This window comes from Staurois parvus, unplaced genomic scaffold (assembly GCF_062004578.1).
Source record: "Staurois parvus isolate SC_StPar_1 unplaced genomic scaffold, SC_StPar_1.0 ptg000543l, whole genome shotgun sequence".
Classification (NCBI taxonomy): domain Eukaryota; kingdom Metazoa; phylum Chordata; class Amphibia; order Anura; family Ranidae; genus Staurois; species Staurois parvus.
The window spans coordinates 1849173-1873541 of record NW_028318339.1 but is presented as its reverse complement, the minus strand read 5'-3'; the positions used below and the strand labels follow the sequence as shown (position 1 = coordinate 1873541).

At 39.0% G+C, this 24369-nt stretch overlaps 1 protein-coding gene across 2 annotated transcripts in view; it reads right to left on the bottom strand.

Annotated features, from left to right (window-relative positions):
* Window positions 1-24369, bottom strand: part of TASP1 (taspase 1) — a 663695-nt gene that overhangs the window by 119265 nt on the left and 520061 nt on the right. For both annotated transcript variants that reach the window (XM_089690787.1, XM_089690788.1), the window contains exons 9-10: window positions 23768-23874; window positions 1023-1142 (exon numbers count right to left, since the gene is read on the bottom strand). In XM_089690787.1, coding sequence (XP_089546913.1) covers window positions 1023-1142; window positions 23768-23874 — 227 coding nt within the window. The remainder of the gene's footprint in view (window positions 1-1022; window positions 1143-23767; window positions 23875-24369) is intronic.

Below are 24369 nucleotides of genomic sequence, written 5' to 3'. Positions count from 1 at the left end.
AATATTTACCCTTTCCCTCTGGCCATCCCGTTTGGTTCATGAGAAATCCTATTCTGAAATCAGAAAGTAAACTAACACTTACAGGAGAGTTAATCATCTTTGCAGTGTTCAGTGGTTTCCCCTCTGACCTCCACTCATTGCATGACATAGAGGTTAGGCAAAGAATCCACTTAGCACTGCATGGCCCTATGAGATTGGCACTCATGAATTGGGAGTGAATGGCAGTGTAAGAGAGGTAAGAAGTCATCAGTTTCTTTTCCAGGTAATCCAATTTTGAATAGTTAATTACTAACCCCCTTAATTGGAAATTTGAGCCAAGACAAAAATAGAGGATGCCACTGCTGACTACTAGCTACAATTTTTTAGGTTGTAAGGCCTTTGACTAAATACGGTTTCCTTTTTGCAAGAAGAGCATTTAAAATAATTCATTTGTGATTTCGACAGCTTACTTGTTTGCCGACTCCAATCTTACATCATGACATGTATGGTGTACAACTGGCTACCGTTCAGTCTATATAGGTGTCATCTAAAAGATCCTGATTTAGAAACTTATAGCGTATTCAAGCAAGACCCCATCTAAGCCCATTGGAGCCTCACCAATACAAACTTAGGCATTAAAATTATGTTGTGGAGTGTTGAATCACGTGAAAACAGGATGTATTTCTAAAAATAATGAAAAAAATCAGATTTTTGTGAAACAGGTCATGCCTTGTAAATAGAAATAACTTTTTGACTGTTGCTTTTTCCTGAAGTGTATCAGCACTTTACTGACAGACTTTACTAGTTGTGAGCTGCTCTTCACAGTGATTGCAATATACCAGGGATTTTTTTTTATTTTTTTGGCTACTAAAATATAGCGGATTTACCACATCTACATTACCAAAGGATTCTCTGTATTTAACCCCTGCTGTTGCCATAGCTCTAAAAAGGGAAGGTGGTTCAATTAACTAAAAACCAAGGGTGACATTTTCCTTGAAACAGAAACAATAGAGGAGTCATATTCTACATAAAAGAATATTCACCTGGCCAACTCTTCCAGGATGTTTCATGGCTAGTCCACCACTGGAGACAGCAGCAGCTACATTTCCATCTTGGTCAACAACTATTGCTCCAACAGTGTCCAGAGTTCCTGAGTCATTCTCCTGTGGAGTAATAACAGCAATTGCTTTAAAGTATTTTAACAAGGCACCGAGGCGGACTTTAATGTAAACCAATTCTACTATAAATACTGGAAAGGAAATGTAAGCATTTCATTTCAGTTGAGAAGGTCACGAGGCATACGTAATAGTTTTTCTATTGTTTATATTGGCATAAAATAAATAGAACAGAGTTTATTAGATACACACACACTGTATTATTGTAACCTCAAGAACCCTCATGTTGTCACAGTTACTTAACACCGGTTTAATTTTTTTTTGTTAAATTCAGCATACAGGTCATGCTTAGTACTGCTTACAGCATTAGTAATGCTAAGATGAAATGACGAAATAAGGAAACAGAAGGCAAAACAGTAAATTCAAATTCAGAAATAACGTTTGTAAATATTACACAAGGCTTTTTCCCCATTTTAATATAGATAGATGTCTTACTAATTTAAAGTGTATTTCAATTCAAAACATTTATTTTTGTTTTGGATAGAGTAGTGTTAAAACCCTTGTCAGTTTTTTTTACTGCTGTTCACTACTCCATTAGAGGGGTTCTCCTTATTTCCATTTTCACCACACAGCTAGTGAGGGGAAATCTGCAATAGGGACACAGAAACCAATGAAAAGCTGACAGGGTAGGCCTTTCCCTACCCATACCATTAAAAAATACATATATTTTATAATATATATATTGAAAAAGTATTCATACCCCTTGAAATTTTCCCATCACACAACAAGTTACAACAAAAAACGTAAATATATTTTATTGGGATTTTATGTGATAGACCAACACAAAGTGGCACATAATTGTGAAATGGAAGGAAAATGATAAATGGTTTTCAAAATATTTTACAAATAAATATCTGAAAAGTGTGGCGTACATTTGTATTCAGCCCCCCGAGTCAATAGTTTGCAAAACCACCTTTCACTGCAATTACAGCTGCAAGACTTTTTGGGTATGTCTCTACCAGCTTTGCACATCTAGAGAGTGAAATGTTTGCCCATTCTTCTGTGCAAAATAGCTCAAGCTCTGTCAGATTGGATGGAGAGCGTCTGTGAACAGCAATTTTCAAGTCTTGCCACGGATTCTCAGTTGGATTTAGGTCTGGACTTTGACTGGGCCATTCTAACACTTGAATATGCTTTGACCTAAACCATTCCATTGTAGTTCTGGCTGTATGTTTAGGGTCATTGTCCTACTGGAAGGTGAACCTCCGCCCGTCTCAAGTCTTTTTCAGACTCTAACAAGTTTTCTTCTAAGATTGCCCTGTATTTCGCTCCATCCATCTTTTCATCAACTCTGGCAAGTTTCCATTTCCCTGCTGAAGAAAAGCATCCCCACAACATGATGCTGCCACCGCCATGTTTCACGGTGGGGATGGTGGGTTGAGGGTCATGTGCAGTGTTAGTTTTCTGCCAAACAGAATTTTGCTTTTAGGCCAAAAAGTTCAGTTTTGATCTCATCTCATCATGGCTTTCTTTCAACAATGACTTACTTATTGCCACTCTTCCATAAAGGCTAGATTTGTGGAGTGCAGGACTAATAGCTGTCCTGTGTACACATTCTCCCACCTACTGTGTGATTAGTTATTTTAAAAATGCAGTCAAGAAAATTTATCAAGATCATTTTCAAATTGCTCACTTATATGTTTAACGTTACATGAAAAGAAATCATGCAATTTTTTTTTTAATAGTTATGGCTCCTTCAAAATTGTAAAGTAAGCTACAGTATATGGACAGGAAAAGTTTTTCAATTCACCAAGTTATTACAGACACTATATCAATTACCCTCAGGTAGCCAGGAGTCAGTTTAGTGCTAGTGTGCCCCGTCCGTCTGTTATGGGTCAGGAGTGTTGCTGCAGGTAGTATTTACAGTAGATGGAGAGAAAGAAGACAAATGACATCTTTAAACGTTTAGTGAATGTGGCATACAATCATCTTGCCTAGCAACTCAATCTCTGTGGTTATAAACATTAAAGTGCATCCAGGATTTATATGGAGTTGTATCCTGTTTTATTAGGAAGGTTTTTTAATAACTCAAAAATATGGAAAAGGTTTCTAGTGAAATATGCTTGTGAAAAATACCAGATGATATTTTTTTCTTTCTATTCTTTTCTGGAGCAAAAGTTTCTCAGGAAGGTTACAGAGATCCTAGAACGATTACAACATGCACAGGCACCTTTCTTTACTGAACGTAGCTCACCAATATATTGTAATAGTCAAAAGTTCATTCTGCATACTATTTTTTAAATATTTTGTAGCATAAAATCTTATTTAGCATACAGTCGTGCTCAAAAGTTTGCACACCCTGACAAAAATCATGAAATATAGGCATTGATATTGAAAATATAACTGATCATGCCAAAAAACTAAATTTTATTTAAGGCTAGTGATCATATAAAGCCATTTATTATCACTTAGTTGTTTGCCTCATTTTTAAATCATGATGATAACAAAAATCACCTAAATGGTCCTGATCAAAAGTTTACATACCCTGGAAGGTTGGGCCTTTGTACAGAAACACAAGATGACACACACAGGTTACAATGGCAATTAAAGATCGATTTCCCACATCTATGGCTTTTTAAATTGCAATTAGTGTCTCTATAAATAGTGAGTTTGTAAGCTCTCACGTGGATGCACTGAGCAGGCTAGATTCGGAGGCGTGGGGAGCAGACAAGAACTCTCAAAACACCTGGTTAACAAGGTAATGGAACTTTATAAAGATGGAAAAGAATATAAAAAGATATCCAAAGCCTTGAATATGCCAGTCAGTACTATTCAATCACTTACTAAGAAGTGGAAAATTTGGGAATCTCTTGATACCAAGCCAAGGTGAGGTAGACCAAGAAAGATTGCAGCTATAACTGCCAGCAGAATTGTTCAGGATACAAAGAAAAACCCACAGGTAACCTCAGGAGAAATACAGGCTGCTCTGGAAAAAAGACAGTGTGGTTGTTTTAAGGAGCACAGTAAGACAATACTTGAACAATGAGCTGCATAGTCGAGATGCCAGAAAGAAGCCTTTACAGTTGTAGATGCAATCTTTCTTGGTCTACCTGACCACGACTTGGTAACAAGAGGTTCCCAAATGTTCCACTACTTAATAAGTGATTGAACAGTATTGACTGGCATGTTCAAGGCTTTGAATATCTTTTTTATATCCTTTTCCATCTTTATAAAGTTTATTACTTTGTTAAGCATGTCTTTTGCCAGGTCTTGTCTGCTCCCCATGGTTCAGTTTCTAGCCTGCTGAGTAGATCCACGTGAGACCTAACAAACTCACTGACTATTTACACACAGACACTAATTGCAATATAAAGCTGAGTTCCACCCCCTCTTCATTTGGCTGTTAGGTTCTGGCGCCACCATCTTGACTAAGGGAAACCGGCAGTGAAGCCTTGCGGCTTCACAGCCAGTGTCCTGCTGTGCATGCGCAAGGAACGCTGCGCTATGTGAATGGGCCACAGTTCTCACCTGTGAAGTGTCCCAGAGGGCTGCGGGGGGGGGGGTGAACTTCCGGCTCAGTTAGCAGTAGCAAACTGGGCCAGAAGTGGGGCTGTTACCTGTAAAAATCAGATACCCACTCCCCCCAAAAAGGTACCAAATTTGGCAGTGGAGGGGGGGAGGAGGCAGAAAAGCAGTACTTCCACTTTTGGGTGGAACTCTGCTTTAAAAAGTTACAGATGTGGAAAATTAACCTTTGTCCTTATAACCTATGTGGCACCGTGTGTCTTTACCAAAGCCAAACATTCCAGGGTATGTAAACTTTGGATCAGGGTCATTTGGGTGATTTCTGTTATCAATATGACTGAAAAAAGAGCCAAATAACTATGTGATAACAAATGGCTTCATATGATCACTAGGTTTAAATAAAAGACAGTTTCTTGGCAAGATAAGTCATATTTTCAATATCCATGCCAAGATGTCACAATTTTTGCCAGGGTATGCCAACTTATGAGCACAACTGTATAGTTATAGAGAGATATGATGATTGTGGCTCTAGTAGCTAGAATAAATTACTAATCTATGCAATAGAATGAGTTTGCACACATACGCTTCTAAATGCCATACACCTGCAAATGCACATAAAGGCATGTAAGCACCAAAATTAACATTATTTACTCTGGACTTTTCTGCCAGCTCCTGGCAGAAGGCTCCAGCAAAGATGATAGTATTTTATTAGGCCCCTGTGCATAAAGACTAATTAGAGGCAACTTTTAACACATGAAAAATTCTTACAATGTGTCGGCATTGAAATGACACTAAAAAAAAAAAAAAATCTCGCAATTAAAACAAAAAAACAACAAAAAAACCCCACTATCTATATAAAATATTCTATTTAAACCTTATCTAAATATATATATTCGAGTGGCAAGGGAAAATTTCTGGTCCAAAGTAAGCTCTGAATTCTTTGTGATGAGTTTAGTGTAGACTTTTTTTCTTTACACAAGCTCAGACCACAAAGATAAATTGTGACTTCATTCCTCTATCAATAGATTTGGACATCTTGCAAGACTTTCAACACAAAAAGCTCTGGACCAATCAATGCTGTGGAAAGAAGATGTCTGACATCAGATGACTGATTTCAGAGCGAGTGTGAATGAGGACCTAGTTGATGGAGAGAGTGATGAGGCTGAAGCATTATGGGTGGAACTGCACATGGGGGTACGTATTACAAAGGTAATCAATGGAGTTTGTTATAGGCCTCCCAGTGTTAATAAGGAAGTGAAGACTCCGCTTCTTGCACAGATTGAAAGGGTTGGGACAGTGATAATAATGGGGGATTTTAACTACCCGGAAATTGACTGGAGAAATGTTACTGCAGGAACAGTTAAAAGGCAAACATTTTTAAACCTACCACATGATAACTTTTTGGTACAGTTCATAGAGACCCCAACTAGGAATGATGCTCTGCTGGACCTGGTAATCTCAAACCATGCAGAGCTTATTATGAATGTCCATGTAAAAGAACATCTGGGTAGCAGTGACCATAACATGATTTCATTTATTGTCAGCTGTAAACAGCAAGCACATACGGGAAAAATAAAAACGCTCAATTTTAATAGAGCTAAGAGATGCTCTCCGAGACTTAGACTGGGAGGGAATGTTGGCATCAATGAACACAACATAGAAATGGGAGTTCTTCAAAAAGAATGTATGTGAACACACTGCAAAATATATTCCCATGGGCAACAAGTTTAAAAGGTTAAAAATCAAACCTATGTGACTTATGGCCAAAGTTAAAAAAGCTATAGATATTTTTTAATATCTATTTTTTTTTAGAGCTTTTATTAAATATAAAAATGAAGAAACACTATCACCGTTTAAAGATTACAAAGAATATAACAGAATATGCAAAAAGGAAATAAAGGCTTCAAAAATTGAAAATGAACAACAGATTGCAAAAGATAGCAGGACCAACCCCAAAAAATTCTTCAAATATATTAATAGTAAAAAGGTCCAGTCCGAGCATGTATGCCCTATACAAAATAATCTAGAGTGGGTGACTGGGGGCAAAGAGAAGGCAAATTTAATAAATACCTTCTTCAGCTCGTATACAAAGGAGCATGGGTGAGCGCTTATCCATAATGGGCATGATATTGACACAGCTCCAGATGATCCACATTGGCTCACAATTGATATGATACAAAAATATTTAGACAGAATAAGGTGAATAAAGCACCTGGACTGGATGGAATACACCCATGGGTCCTTAAAGAATTGAGCTCTGTCATGTCAAAGCCATTGTTTCTAATTTTTAGGGACTCTTTAATGACTGGCATAGTACTGGATAGAAGTTGTCAAACAAATCTGATTTCTTTTCATGAGGAGGTGAGCAAAACCTTGGACAGAGGGGTGGCAGTGGACGTGGTATACTTGGATTTTGCAAAAGTGTTTGACACAGCTCCCCACACACAGCTAATGTGTAAGAAAGTCTACAGGTTTGGAAAAATCCCTATTTAAAAGGACAGAAAACTGGCTAAAAGATCGTATTCAGAGAGTAGTGGTTAATGATTCATACTCTGAATGGTCTAGGGTTGTCAGTGGTGTACCCCAAGGTTCAGTGTTGGGACCCTTACTTTTTAATATATTTATAAACAATATAGGGTCTGGGATTAAAAATACCATTTCAGTCTTTGCAGATAACACCAAGCTGTGCAGTAGAATAACGTCCTTACAGAATGTCTCCAACTTACAAGCCGACCTCAATGCACTGTTTAATTGGGCAACTATGTGGCAAATGAGGTTTAATGTTGATAAATTTAAGGTTATGCACTTGGGGGCTAAGAATATGCATGCATCATACATACTAGGGGGAGTACAACTGGAGGAATCAATTGTTTAGAATGATCTGGGAGTTCTGGTAGATCACAAGCTTAATAATGGCATGCAATGCCAAGCTGCGGTTTCTAAAGCAAGCAAAATCCTCTCTTGTATTAAAAGAGGTATAGGCTACAGAGAGAGAGATATCATTTTACCCCTGTACAAATCATTAGTAAGACCTCATCTGGAATATGCAGTTCAATTTAGGGCACCAATTCACAAGAAGAACATTGGGGAACTAGAGAAAGTACAGAGAAGGGCAACCAAACTGATCAGAGGCATGGAGGAGCTCAGCTATGAGGAAAGATTAGAGGAACTGAATTTATTCTCTCTTGAGAAGAGGAGATTAAGGGGGATATGATCAACATGTATAAATACATGAGTGGTTCACATAGTGAACTCGGTGTAGAGTTATTCACCCTGAGGTCATCACAGAGGACAAGGGAGCATTCTTTACGTCTGGTGGAAAGAAATTTAATTTCCGTACATGGAAAGGTTTCTTCACAGTAAGAACAGTGAAAATGTGGAATAGACTCCTTCAAACGTTAGTTCTGGCCAGGTCAGTCGATTGCTTTAAAAAAGGCCTGGATTCTTTCTTGGATACACAGAATATAACTGGATACTAATATTTATAGGTAAAGTTGATCATGGGAATATCTGATTGCCTCTCGGGGAATCAGGAAGGAATTTTTTTGCCTGCAGGAGCAAATTGGATCATGCATTGCTGGGTTTTTAGCCTTCCTCTGGATCAACTGTGGGTGTAGGATTAGAACATTTTTTTTTTTTTTTTAATGGTTGAACTGGATGGAGTTGTCTTTTTTGAGCCAGACTAATTATGTAACTATGACATCACAGAATCAATATCAAAGACTGTGGAATTATTTTTATCCACAATGCAGAGAAACAGCTGTAAAGAGGGTGGGGATGTGATGCCTGAATAAGGAACACTTTTTTTTTTACATCTTTCACTTAATTTACACGGCTGAGTATGTTAGATTTACATTATTTATGTCTTGGCCCTTTAAATTACAAACTCCTACCCAACGGCTTGACTTCTCCCAAATTTAATAAGCTCATTATAACACAGACACATATTCCTTATGACATGACGAGGACTGTGACTCATGCCCTTTAAATCTCTGCAGTAGCAGACGGGCTAATATGGAAACTACTAAAGTAACTAAAACTGAGACAATTCTTACCTCCTCCAGCTTCTTTACAGAGAAAAATATCCTTGTGAAAGCAAGCAATATTACACCAAATAAAATGACGAGCGTAATTACAATTTAGTCGATTTTTAAAGCATGTACACATCAATGTCTTTTAAAGAGTTCAGTTACATAATGCAATAATATGCCTTAAAGGTGCACTCTGAAACATGAACTTTTGTATATAAACTAATTCGAGACAGCCAACCAGCAGTTCATTGTGAATGCCATACTGGAATTCATATTCTGAACCTGGCAGCCAACGAGCTAAATTCCTGCTGTTGATGGTATTCTCATTTTCGGAATAGCTCTTGCATAAATGCAAGCCAAGTGTTCCTTGGTTCCAATATTAACTGCTCTCTAAAACCCATTTCTTGCTCATACATGTACAGTGGAACAAGAGTAAGCAGTGATGTATTGACATTTTGTCAGTTTACTAAATCTTGCAGCACTGGATTAAAGATAATATACATTAACGCCTCCTTCCCTTAATCTGTGTTTTAACCACTTCAATACCGGGCACTTTTATCCCCTTCCTGCCCAGGCCAATTTTCAGCTTTCAGCGCTATCGTACTTTAAATGATAATTGCGTTTTCATGCAATGCTGTACCCAAACCCAAAGTTTTTATCATTTTGTTCACACAACTAGAGCTTTCTTTTGGTGGTATTTGCTCACCCTGGGGTTTTTATATTTGTGTTAAATTAATGAAAAATGTTTGTTTCTGTTATAAAATTTAGCAAATTGTTTTTCATAAATTTAGGGCAAGATGTATTCGGCTACATTTCCTTGATGAAAATAATCCAAATATGTATTTATTATTTAGTCTGTAGGAAAGTTATAGAGTTCACAAACTATGGTATATATCTGAAAATTGATCAATCCTGAAGTACTGACGGCCAATCTAATTTCTTGAGGCCCAAAAATGTCAAGACAGTACGGATATCCCCCAAATGACCACTTTTTGCAAAGTAGGTAGTACAATATATTTAGTAAGAGGCATGGAGAGTTTTTTGAAGTTGTAATTTTTTTATCATAATTCTGTGGAAAATGAAGAAATTAAAAAAAGTTTACATACGGTCACCAATGCAGTACTGTGTCGTCAAATAACTGGTGTGGCAGTGATCAGGGACACTGACTGGTTACAGTACAAGAAAAAAAAAAAAGATTTCTTAAAAGTTTTCATTATTTTTAATTACAATATATTTTTCTTTTTTTTTAAGATTTGTTTTCATAATACACTGTGACCAGAGTAGTATAATGTATGTTACCATAGTAACATTGTACTACTTTGGGGAAGTGATTAGTACTTTTTTTTTCTTTTTTTTTTTTTACACATTATGATTGCTTATAGCAAACCATTACTTCGCTATAAGCAAGCATTTAACTGAATTAAATCAATTAATTCAGGTTTTTTTTTTGTTGTGATTAGCTGTGATTGGCCACAGCTAATCACAACACAGATGGGCTGTGATTGGCCCAGTCTGTACATGTGATCACTGTGACCAATCACCTTTAGTGACACAATTGTATACAATGGATGGCATGAAAAGAAGCCATCTATTGCTTACAATTGTCATGTGACCGGCTGTGAATGGTAAGATTGCTGCAGGTCACATGGTACTGGCAACAGGCTGGTACACAGATCTGTCATCGACTGTGTCCGAGGTACACAGCTGGTGAAAGATCTCACCACAGCGCGGCCTCGCGGGCATGCGCAAGGCTCGATCCCGGAAGGCCGTCATATGACACCCACCCAGATCAACGAGAGTCCCACTCAGCCGTCATTCTACTGTTTGCCATTCGGGAACAGGTTAATGTTCCTCAGCATGATGCCCTGTGGATTTGTTAATAAATGTCTTTCCCTCAAGAGCTACAGTGGGGCAAAAAAGTATTTAGTAAGCCACCAATTGTGCAAGTTCTCCCACTTAAAAAGATGAGAGAGGCCTGTAATTGGCATCATAGGTAGACCTCAACTATGAGAGACAAAATGAGAAAACAAAAACCAGACAGACAATCACATTGGCTGATTTGGAAAGAATTTATTTGCAAATTATGGTGGAAAATAAGTATTTGGTCAATATCAAAAGTTCATTTCAATACTTTGTTATATATCCTTTGTTGGCAGATCTCCTCTAGAGCAGTGATGTTTTGGGGCTGTCGCTGGGCAACACGGATTTTCAACTCCCTCTAAAGGTTTTCTATGGGGTTGAGATCTGGAGACTGGCTAGGCCACTCCAGGACCTTGAAATTCTTCTTACGAAGCCACTCCTTCGTTGCCCGGGCGGTATGTTTGGGATCACTGTCATGTTGGAAGACCCAGCCACGTTTCATCTTCTATGCCCTTGCTGATGGAAGGAGGTTTGCACTCAAAATCTCACGATACATGGCCCCATTCATTCTGTCCTGTACATGGATCAGTCAGCCTGGTCCCTTTGCGGAGAAACAGCCCCAAAGCATGATGTTGCCACCCCCATGCTTCACAGTAGGTATGGTGTTCTTTGGATGCAACTCAGCATTCTCTCTCCTCCAAGCACGACGAGTTGTGTTTCTACCAAACAGTTCTATTTTGGTTTCATCTGACCATATGACATTCTCCCAATCCTCTTCTGGATCATCCAAATGCTCTCTAGCAAACTTCAGATGGGCCCGGACATGTACTGGCTTAAGCAGGGGGACACGTCTGGCACTGCAGGATCTGAGTCCCTGGGGGCGTAGTGTGTTACTGATGGTATCCTTTGCTACGTTGGTCCCAGCTCTCTGCAGGTCATTCACTAGTTCCCCCCGTGTGGTCCTGGGATTTTTGCTCACCGTTCTTGTGATCATTTTGACCCCACGGGGTGAGCTCTTGCGTGGAGCCCTAGATCGAGGGAGATTATCAGTGATCTTGTATGTGTTCCATTTTCTAATTATTGTTCCCACAGTTGATTTGTTCACACCAAGCTGCTTGCCTATTGCAGATTCAGTCTTCCCAGCCTGGTGCAGGTCTACAATTTTGTTTCTGGTGTCCTTCGACAGCTCTTTGGTCTTCACCATAGTGGAGTTTGGAGGTTGGCTCTGAGGAAGAGGTTGTGTCCTCGAAACGCGTTAGCCAGTTGGTCATCCAGGGTTCCATCGTATGGACTCAGATGTTGTTTGGATCATACACCTTGTTCAGTTTGACATGCCTGTGTTATTATGTCCATTGTGAGTCTGATACCTATTTTTGTTTCTTTAATAAATTATTTTAAACGATAATGCACTAGGTCGGTGCGCCCTTTTTCTGTTTCTCCATTTGTATGAACACTGCCACCTTTGGCCTGTGGTAATATCTGTAGTGCCATATAGTTAACAGTGAAACTGTCAAATGCAATTACAGTTTTAAAAATAACAGAATAAAGAAAAAAAATTATGAGCGCAGCGAGCCTATAATATAAGAAAAAGATTTTTCTTAAAACTGTGTACTAAATAAAAGTCATATAACCTTGAAAATATAGAAAATTATTTAGGTATGCAAATTAGCTACATAATCAAGTCACGCATGATTTGAACAGAAACAATCTAGATTTCTCCATTCACAGTGCACAGCATGGATTGGATGCAGCCACTGTCCGTGCAGTAATGTTCCACCTGGCTTCTTCAAGTTTTTAATCAAGGGATGTCAGGAGGTATTACAAGACTGGTGTTCAATAAATACAACATTAACAAGATGAAATGGTCAACTTTCATCTACGGGGCTGTAATGCCATGACAACACTGATTTCCAAGCATAAAATTCAGGGAGCAATAAATCATGGCCACACAACCTAGATGAGGCTTAGGATTAAAAAAAAAAAAAAAAAAAATCATCACACTATACCTGGAAATAAATTACCAGGATATACAGTGGGGAAAATAATTATTTGATCCCCTGCAGATTTTGTAAGTTTGCCCACTTACAAAGAAATGAAGGGTCTATATGTTTACCATAGGTGTATTCTAAGCGATAGAGACAGCATATCAACATAAAATCAAGAAAAAACACAATACAAATATTATAAGTTGAGTTGCAGTTCAGTGAGTAAAATAAGCATGTGATCTATAAGCAAATCATGCCTTAGTACTTGGTGGAGAAACACTTGTTGGCCAGCACAGAGGTAAGACATTTCTTGTAGTTGGTTATCAGGTTTGCACACATCTCAGGAGGCATTTTGGTCCACTTTCCTTTACAGATCTTCTCTAATTCTTAAAGGTTTCTTGGAAACTTAAAGTTTCAACTACCTCAATAAATGTTCTATAGGATTGAGGTCTGGAGACTGGCTAGGCCATCTCCATGACCTTAATGTGCTTCTTCTAGAGCCACTCCTTCGTTGCCTTTGCGGTATGTTTTGGGTCGTTGTCACGCTGGAAGACCCATCTTCAGTCTTCTGGCTGAAAAAAGAAGGTTCTCATCCAAGATTTTACAATACATGGCCCCATCCATTGGTCCTCAATGTGGCAAAGTCAGCTTGTACCTTTAGCAGAGAAATAGCCCCAAGGCATAACGTTTCCACCTCCGTCCTTGACTGTAAGGATGGTGTTCTTGGGGTCATAGTCAGCAATTTTCTTCCTCCAAACACAGCGATTTGAGTTAATGCCAAAGAGCTCAATTTTGGTCTTATCTGACCATAGCACTTTTTCCCAATCCTTCTCTGAATCATTTAGATGTTCATAGGTAAACTTCAGATGGGCCTGTACATGTGCCTTCTTGGGGAGGGGGACCTTTTGGGTACTGCAGGATTTCAATCCATGGCAGCGTATCGTGTTACCAATAATTTGTTTGGTGACCGTGGTCCTAACTGCCTTGAGATCATTCACAAGCTCCTCCCATGTAGTCCTGAGCTGATCCCTCACTTTTCTCATGATCATCCTTACCCCATAAGGCGAAATCTTGCATGGAGCTCCCGACTGAGGGCGATGGTTATTTTGTATTTCTTTCATTTGCAGATAATCGCTCCAACAGTTGTCTCCTTCTCACCAAGCTTCTTGCTGATGGTCTTGTAGCCCATTCCAGCCTTGTGCAGGTCTACAATCTTGTCCCTGATGTCCTTTGACAGCGCTTTGGTCTTGCCCAGGATGGTGAGGAAGAATGAGATTCTGTGGACAGGTTTCTTTTATACACAAAGAGTTGTCGCTCGGAATATCTTCTTAAATTGACAGGACTAATCTGTGTACCATGTGAGCACATAGCCAGTCCGTGGGAGACAGAATTATTGTTGGTTGGTAGGGAATCAAATACTTATTTTACTCACTGAACTGCATTTTAAAACATTTGTATCATGTGCTTTTTCTTGATTTTTAGTTGATATTGTGTCTTTATCATTTAAAATACACCAATGATAAAAAAATTATAGACCCTTTATTCCTTTGTAAGTGGGCAAACTTACAAAATCTGCAGGGGATCAAATAATTATTTTCCCCACTGTATAGTGCACACTAATGTACCTGTATAGTGCACACTAATGTAAGATTGGTCATATATAGCATGAGAAATGTAGACGTTAAAGTGATTGTGAACCCTCACCTTGTAAAACAACCCATTCAGTTTAAAATAGAAACAAAAAGGCAAAACAAAGTAATCACATTTCTTCTGTTCTCAGCAGCATAAGAGCTGGGGTAGGAGAAACAGCAGCACATAGAACTTCCAAGTGAATGACTGTAGAGCGAATGCATTTCAGGACAAGTCTGATCATTGGAGGAGAGCAGGCTGACTTCCCATCACAGCTAGAAAACTGAACACAGTGTGCTCTCCTGCCTTTTTCACACACAAGTACATGGTACAGCAGGCACATCTCAGCAATATGAAAAGTTGGCTTTACATATTCTTTTAACTAATAATGAGTGAAATATTGAGTATTTAGGACAGCACTGAAAGTATTTTTTAGTACAGAAAACAACCTCCCAAAATTTTACAAAATCTCTGCATCTGCTCAGAAATCGCCCATTCTGAAATAATCTGCATTGCTCTGTAAATGTTAAAAAACACAAGTTATGTTATGATATCATGTAGTCAGCCTGGTTACAATGGAATTGTATTTACATTTCCATTTTATTTTCAATAAAAAGTATGATTCTCTTTAACCATATATGCAGAAAAGTGGCTAAGGCACTATGAAAACTCAAAGTGTATGTGGACTTAACATACGCTATGTTCTATGTTTTCTATACTCCACATTTGATATATAATTCAGTTAAAAAAGAGTTTTAGCTGTACTTCTCCTATGGAGCACAGGAATGCAGTTCGTTCTGTACTCCTGTGACCTGTTTTCAGCCGACAGCGGGCTGAAGCTGTGTAATAAAATGGCACAATCCTCTTCTAAATGATGATGTTGACCATTCTCGGTTTCTGCACATTGTACATTTAATTTATCCCAAATACTGACGTTCCTTCCAGTTTGGTGGCAATATTAGCTTAATACCCAGACTACAAAGGGCCTTTACTTTTTCCCAGTAAGCCACAGTATGAATTTCTGCACTTTTGTTTGAATGAAAAAAATCAAATAGACCACGCCCCACCCCAGGAGTTTGCCTGAGAGTGTAAAAGGGCCGGGGGCCAAGATGAACATTTTTTCCCTCTTCAGGTGATGTCAGCACACCGCATGTATAAGGAGGGAGGAGATGGTGACATCATCACGCTGGAGAGACCTGCTGGGAGACTGTAATAGATAGGTGTTTTAATACTCATTTCAGTTCACACTGCTGCGAATTATCATGCGAATTGCGACACAAATCACAAGTCAAGACACAATCATTTCAATGGATGTCGTCTCAATCAATGCAACTAAAGTCACAGCTGTAATGGTTGTGTGCATTAGGCACATGTAAGCTATAGGTGGCAGCCATCTTGCTCAGGTATCATCCTTTTTTTTTTCATGAGCCCAGTGATTTTACCCCCTCCTGCAATCTATGGAATCCATAGCCTTAGCTTTTAACACACTTCAAAAGAGCCTGTTATCTCAACTCAGGTACAGCATACCCCAGCACACAGGCCTTGGTCAGAGCTCTAAACAGCTAATTGAGTCCTGACCTCTGCCCAATTCACTTAAAATCCACACAAAATTCATAAAATCCAGGACCAAGACACATTAATATTAAGTATATATTTGAATGGAGAATATCATACTGAATAAATCATGGTCATACATGACTAAGCTAGCACATACGAAAGGGGAGAAAGCAGTCTCCTACCTCCTGGGTGACAGACACATCTGAAATACTGCATACAAAGAGACAAAACAGAGGGCACACTGGCCTTGTGCATTTCCTTTAAAAATGCAAAGGCATTGACATTTTATCCTTTATGAGTATATTACCATTTTATATACAATGAATGATATTTTTAAAGGTAATACACAAGGCCGGTGAGCCCTCTGTTTTGTCTCTTTATATGCAGCTCATTTGGATTCCCCTGATCTGTTGAGGGCAGCAAGGTGTGCATCTTCTAGGCATCTCATGTATGGTTCTAGTTACTTTAGAGTCTATAGTCCAGCGCAGGAGTAGAAGCTTTTGCTACCTTTCCTCCATCTGAAATACTCTGTGTTTGTATCCCTGTACAAGAAATATAACGCTGAACAATAATCTATCAGTTTCCAGGATGCAACCATTACATAATGGAAGATATTAATAATAAAACTGTGTGTAAGGTCAACCGTGGTGACCTCCCTGCCACCACCCCTTAAACCAAGAAGTTTGTCAGATGGTCTCTGTCAACACTCCTTTGATACCACAGAAAAAGGATATATCAGGACCCTCTGTCCCTTGGTTTATGTTAAACGAGAGCTCACACCTAATAGGACTTGAGAGAGCCACTGTACAGTTTTTGCTTGATCATTTGAACTCTGCTAAAACCAAGGACTCTGCAAGTATTCTTCATTTTCAACTCATTTTTAATTCTCTGTTGCTTAATTGTCTCTGTATTTCTTTGTAACCCTTTTTTTCTGTAAATATTTTATTTGCACCATTTTGACCTTTTCATTATTAAACCCTATATTGAAGATTGTGAATTTCCACCTTCTCAGTCAAAAGGTGGTGGTGGTAGCTTAAAAAGTAAATAGCTTAGGTAACCTTAGAGTGTACGCCCCTTGAGGGTTAGGGACTGATGTGAATGCACAATATATATGTAAAGCGCTGCGTAAATTGACAGCGCTATACAAGTACCCAAAATAAATAAACTTAACCCAGTGACAATCGCACTCAGGCTACTGGAACCCATTTTGTGGTTCCGCAAGCTGGAAAATCTTTGTGCAAGGTGCAGCTGAAAATGGCATCGTGACAGTGTGTTCTGAGATTGGTCGGTCCTTTGTCACGAGTTAGTGAGAGGGGCAGGAATCGGGCACCGCGTTTATCACAGCAGCAAAAAAAAAAAGTTTCCTGCACTACATTGGTGCAACTTGAGTGCTATAAATTACATAGTAAATGACAAAAGTAGCAAGTAAGTTGCATTACTTTGGAGTCGAAGAAGTGTGAACTGCATCTGAAAGCTGAACTCCAGGCAGATATCAAATACATAAATTTATACAGCTCAGTATTTACTAATACATCATTAAATGTATTTTTTAAACAGGTAGAGTACCTGAATTTGACCAGGTATCCTCTTGCAGTCCCTCTACAGCACAGCTCAGACTAGGGGAAAGAGAAGCAGCACAAACAGCCAACCAGTCTGCTGCAATGGAAAGATAATACTGACAGGAGGACCGAGCAGAGTGACAGCAGTGAACTACTGCTTCCTCTTTCAATGTTTAATCACAGGCTGAGGGAGTGACAAAGCCTGATTTTTGAAAAATGTGTAAATCTCAGGACTAAATGAAGAGAAATTCAAATTATTTGGCAAATAAAACAGCTTTCATATATGTACTTCATCTGTGTATTCAGCAGCTTGCCTGGAGTTCAGCTTTAAGTGGAAATGCATAACATCTATCAAATCTGGTAGTCCTACCACACCAGCATATAAGAAACATTCTTATCTTGAGGGGGGGGTTTATGTCAACAGGTTTTATTTTTGCAACACTGATTACAAGATATTACCCTCATGACAGTGCTCCTTTAAATGGATTAGTCATTATGTAATGACAACCTGCAACATACAGCACTTCAATCTCTCTCCAAATCTGCAAATAATCTGCTTTTCACACAAAGTTGCATTTTGCGCCTCAAGCAGCTGCCTTCTTCTATTTGTGGATAAAAGAACATAGTTTGATGCAGGACAGACTCCGATTACATTCCTATAAAGTGAGCAGTAGACACCTCCTGCCTCAACCTCAACGCTGTTATTAAATTCCTACATCTGCAAATCCATCTAACAACTAAATTGCTGAAAATCTCGGCTGCATCATGGGCTTCACTCTGTACTTAGCCAGACACTGTAAAATTAAATTACACAACATGCTAGCAAATAAAACCTAAGAAATGGAAATGAAATGTGGCAGTAAAAAAAACATGGCTCCTGGATCAATTTACCAAGTCTGCTTAAAACGGACAGAACTTGCAACATTTATCGGACATATTCAGGGCCACATCAAGAGTGCCCCTAGGCCAAAATGTGCCAATTACCCATGACTGGTGATGTCCAAAAAAAAAGCAATGGGTTGTACAGATTGAAGAATCCTGCTGCAGTTTTTAAAGACCCATAAGGAGAGTAGTCCAGCTACATTTTTATAAAATGTCCTAAATAGTTAAACAAAAAAAACCCTCAACCTAATTCCAGGAGATGCTGCTTAACCTCAACACCAGTACCTAAAGATAAAAAATAAAATTGTCCGAACTAGTACTAATCATACACAAAAGGTAAATGTATACTACTAAGAAGCTCTTATCAAGGTAATACTGTATATACTATCAACTAGCAGCAAAGTCTGTCTGTTTTTCTTAAAGAGGAATTCAGAAGGTCCAGTGGTACAAATACCTTCTGCCTATTGTTGATAATACTGTGAGCATTAACAGTAAGAAGTATATAACACATTATGCATTATTCAGAGTTGAGCGGTATAGAAGATGTAATAGTCTTCTTACATTACATACCTACCTCAAAGTTTCCCTCAGTGGATCAGCAGGACAATTTTTTTCAACTTGATCTATCTACTTCCTGCTCCTCCAAACACTGTCATGTGATAGGGTTCTCTCAATTATTGGGTTTTGTCTTTAATGTAGCTATGGGAATATGGTAGTACTAACGGGAATGGCACTCACACCAAAAATGTCATGTGATGAATATTTTGTCACCTATTGCACAAAATCTGTGAAAGTCCTGTAATAAAACCAAATGGTCTGCATAAAAATACATGGCTTCCTGAGCTCTCTGCATGTTTTCAGGCAAAGATCCACTAACTTCAATACATTTTTAACTCCTTCCTGCTGGCCGCACGCATTTGTGCACGCATTTCGACGGGTGGGTCTAAACATCAAGAGGCCGCATATATGCGTACCCCCCAAAAAAAATCAGAGAGCGCACAGAGTTACTGGAGGCAAACGGAAAGCACCCGATCTCAACTTGCGATCGGAAGCTTTCTGATCATGTGACTGCTGTGACAACCAATGACATAATCAAAAACTCTGCCCTGCCTTCCAGCATCTAAAACCCCTTAAAAGGCCTAGAGATGCCAGGGCAAAGAGGTTAAAGCCAATCTCTGAGCACCATTAACCCCCTTTCCACCTTTTCATTAAAATAAAACACTCTAACAGCATTACTTACCCAAGTCTGCCATCATATGACCAGCGTCTCTTCTGAGAGAGTCAACCTGTGGTTAGGCTGGAGTTTGAGCTCATGGCTGATGGATCTTGTTGCCTCCCTGCTTGTGACTTCATCACATCACTACAATCTTCAGGAACTGAGAGTTCATTGCTGCTGGACAGCCAATGGACTTCAGACAGTGATGTGAGAACCTGAAGAAGGACTCTTCTCCGCAGCAAAAAAGATAGAAGACTCAGGGGAGTTGACTGAAGAGGGCAAAACCTGGTGTAGCTGTGCAAGGTAGCCAATCAGCTTCTAACTTCAGCTTGTCCATTTAAGCTTTGAACTGGAAGCTGATTGTTTTTTATGCAGAGCTGCGCCAGATTTTGCATTCTCCAGTTTTATTAAATCAACCCCAGGGTGTCATGTAACCATGGATTTAGGTAAGTAAATGGGGCCTTTAACTCAGCAATTATAGTGGGGATAGCTGGCTGGAGTTCAGTGTAATGTTTTGTGATAAAACCTCATCTCTCTAAGACTCCAAAATTCTGCATTTCCCATTGGAACACAACAGAAAGAAAAAATATATAAGGTAATTAGCAAAGGAGGTTTAGGAAGGGGGCAGGGGAACTGTAGCGTTTTTATCCAGGGACATAACATGCAAGGAAATTTTGTTCTTCCTCACGTTTACAGGCCGTTGCTCTCAGAACCCTCAAACACACCACCAGGTTAATCAGTTTTCATCCAAACTGGCTTTGATGCGTGTGCATGCAACAGGGGACAGGAACTGATAGGAAGGATTCTTTTTGTAATTCTTTATTGAAATGAGGTTTTTCAAAGTAAACAGTTACAGACACATGCATCTGGGAGATTACAACAACAAGTCATAAAAACTCTTGATTACATACAGTTGAAAAACCGAAGAACAGCGCTATGTACTCTCGATGCTGCTGTATTTATCAATATCACTATGTAAAACTAATAAAGAATACTGCTTTAAAGTGCAACAGGATTCCAAACCACAAATAATTATTTTCTGTGTCCAGAACCAATCAGTGAAAAACTAAAAATGTTAAATCTCAGAGACAGCTGCACTCACCAACCCCGATACAAAGTGTTAAGAAATCTGTGCAAACATATGTGTTATGCTGTCCCTTTAAATATTATTCCAGATTGTCAACAACTACATACTCTTGTGATGTTATATCTTTAAGCGCTAATATAACAATATGAATTAATGCAATATACTTAAAACTACAAAAATCCAGTGCAAATGATAAAAATATGAAATAATAAGTCTAGCAAATACAGAGTGATCCTCCGTGACATTCCAGTTACTCCACCACCAGATACACATGTTTGTGAACCACAAAGTTAGACCCCACAAGTAAGAAGTCTGACAGCACTTTATTCTGTATCCCAGCAAGCTGCTCAAGTGGAGTTTTTGCGATGCTGATAATTTGTTTGTATTCTGTTATTATGTCAAGCTCCAAATCTGTATGTGCTCATGAAACAGAAAAAAATGATCATTCCCAAAATGATCAGATAAAAACAAAACACTTTATCCACTTGCCTACTGGGCACTTCCTGCCCAGGCCAATTTTCAGTGCTGTCACAGTTTGAATGACAATTGCACGGTCATGCAACACTGTACCCATATGAAATTTTTATCATTTTTTTTCAAACAAATAGAGCTTTCTTTTGTTGGTATTTAATCACCACTGGGTGTTTTTTTTTTTCCACTATAAACAAAAAAAAAGAGCAAATAAATTTAAAAAAAAAAAAGTTTTTCTTTGTTTCTATTATAAAACTTTGCAAAAAGGTAATTTTTATACTTCACTGATGTGCGTCGATGAGGCTGCACTGATAGGCAGCACTGATGGGCATTGATGAGGTGGCATGGATAGGCAACACTGATGGGCACTGATAGGAGGCACTGATGATGCTGCACTGATGGGTGGCATTGCAAGGCACAGGTGGGTGGCACTGATGGGCACAGGTGGGTGGCACTGATGGGTACAAGTGGGCAGCACAAGTGGGCGGCACTGCTGGCCATTGACCATCAGTGCCCTGATGATCAGTGCCGATCCCTTCGCTGACAATTGCCGGTTCTCGGCAGTACTTTCTTCATGCTGTGATAGTGTGAGGAAAGTGCAGCCGATAACCGGCAACTGCATTTACCGGTGCTCTGCTGTGTCATTGGACACAGCTGATCACGTGGTAAAAGGCCGACGTGATTGGCCGTTTACCGTATTCCATGATCAGCTGTGTCTGTTGGACACAGCGATCACTGGGGGCGCGCAGGGGGCGTGTTCTGGAATGACATCCATGGACGTCATCCCAAAACCAGACAACCACGCTGTAGCCATCCTTCGGCTATAGCGCAGTTGCGAACTGGTTAAATGGTAAATATAACAGAACAAAAGGAAACAAATAACTTCTCCCTCCCTAGTAGCTTATACTTTCTTTCATTTCGCTCCCCCTCCAATCCATTCAGCTTTCAGAAGGTAAAGGAAAGTCCTGGGTAGGCTACGAGTAATCAGGCACCTTATGTGACAACAATGAATGAACCAGCATTGTCACATGGGATAAATCATAAGCTCATCCATACTGAACAGTTTTTTTTTTGGCTTGCATGAGGAAGTGAAGGATATATTAATATATGCTGGGAGGGAGTGGGGTATTAAAGCAAAGTTTCTTAACCTCCCTAGCGGTCTGATTATGTCCATATTTCTGTACTGAAAGCGGTACTTTTTTTGCATGGAAATATGTCGTTTTTTTATTGTAGGCCTGTAATTTTTAGGAATAGCTCACTGAAATATGTCTGAACAAGAGTCTAGTACACATCCCGGGTATGATAAAACTTGAAACACGAACTCATAAATTATAATATATTAAATAATCATAAAAAATAATAATAATATAATAATAATAAATGTAATTCTATAATATAATCACACCAAAAACACTGAAATTTGAAATATAGCACCAAGTTCGCACATCGCTGAGCTCAGTCGCAGAATCGTTTTCAGTGTCTGATGATGAATTTCCCCACGAATCATCACTCAATTCTGCAAGTGGTTCTGATTTACTATCGCTGTTCTCTAGCCGGTCTAAAACTGCTTTTGACCTAAAGGGACGCTCTTTGGACGCCATGGACTTTTCTAAGTTTCCAGGCAGAAAGAACAGTAAAAATGCAGGCAGGGCACAGGACAAAGTAGTAGGGACAAAATGTATGTGAAATGCTTTGAAACAGTAATGTTTTACTATGTGATTTTAGTGTATTAGTGAATGTCAGTTTTTAAAATTTTCAAAATTTCCTGCCGGTTCTGGCCCCCGTACATCCCGGCGCCCGCAGGGACTGGAACACGGATGCCGGCATCGGCCAGAGGAGATGGCCGGAGAAGCTGCAGGGGACACATCGCGGGAGCCCAGGACAAGGTATGTGCTGCAGGGAATTCCTGAGCAACGCTGCAGTGAATTCCCGAGTGTAGCTCGGGGTTACCACTTTTGGTACTGAAACTTTACCTCGAGCTACACTCGGGAATACCGCCAGGGAGGTTAAAGGTGTTTTTAATGAAATTTAGTGATAATCAAAATTACAAATATATATATATATATATATACCAGCAAAATAAAGTGAAACTTCCTCTAAAATGTAAAAAAAAATCCATTGTTCATACAGTTTATTTAGCAAAAGGGTATTAATATATATTTGCCTAAAGATTCTATTTTAATTATTTGGATTTTTGTGTTTTCTCTAATTGCTTTTTTCCCCTTCAAGGGTATCTGTATTGTGATGAATATTATTAGGCTGTTTAATACATGTAATAGCAGGCACTGAGTGGCGACATAGGTGTTCCTAGATCAAATTAAATTCTACCGTCCAGTGCACTGTGCATGATTGAGAGCTAATCCATACATTTGCGGTGCGGATTGAAGCTCTGGTTTCACAGCTAATTGATACAGTAGTTGTTCACAGGTTCCTGTCAGGTTTACAACAGGTTCAGGACAATATTAGCTCTCAGCATTATCCTGTTCACACATACGGGGTTTAGAATTGGTTCCCATAAAAGTCAATAGTACTCCGCACCTGAACCGGAGCACACTGCTCAGAAATCTTACATGACTCTTTTTCAAACCGCAATGAATACTCACCGCCAGTGCACCAGACATATGTGAACAGGCACCATAGGAAGCAATGTTTTTTTCACGTCATGTGGATTGGATGTGATTCAAACTGCATCCAACCCGCATATATTGTATGTGAAGCGGCACTGATAGTCAAACCCAGGTTAAAGCGATTCCAGCAGTCATTTTTCCCGATACATATCACCAATGAGTAACATTTGACTCATTTAATAACCTAGAATTACAATAAAAGATAAACTTATTTATAGGAGGGCTCTGCAATTTTCATGCTAACCTTTTCACTTGATTGTCTTCTCTTTTTAATCTGAATAAAATCTGTTTCCACCTTTTCCGCCAGCTCAAGTTTTCTTTTGTTGCGCTTGAAAGCAGCTAAACTTAATTCTGCAAAGATAAATAGGTATTGTTAGATATTATTGTTAACTATCCACGCAATACTTCTGTAGAAAAAGATATTAGAAAATTATACACAATTACCTAAACTTGGTGTACTGAAAAGGTTTGGAACTCATTTTCATTTCAACAGCTTTTGCTACTCTATGAAATTCAGCATTAAATAATGATCTACAACTGCCGAAAGAAACATTATTGAATTTGGAATTGTTCATTGGAAGAATTCGGTAACATGCCAAGTGTGTGCTAGATTTTTGCTAGATGGAAACATGTTGCAGTATTAGTCAGTCGGGCACAACGTTTTCAAATTATGCCAGCGCATAGCAAAACTGGTTAACTATAAAAGTGCTAATTGACAAGAATCCACATTTCCCACTGAGTTGCTGAAATCTGTATGCGTGAAAGGAATTCGTGATGTATTTGAAGTCCGACTCCACTCAAAATCTATTTCTAACCTGTTCTGCCAAATGCTAAAATTTCCTTTAA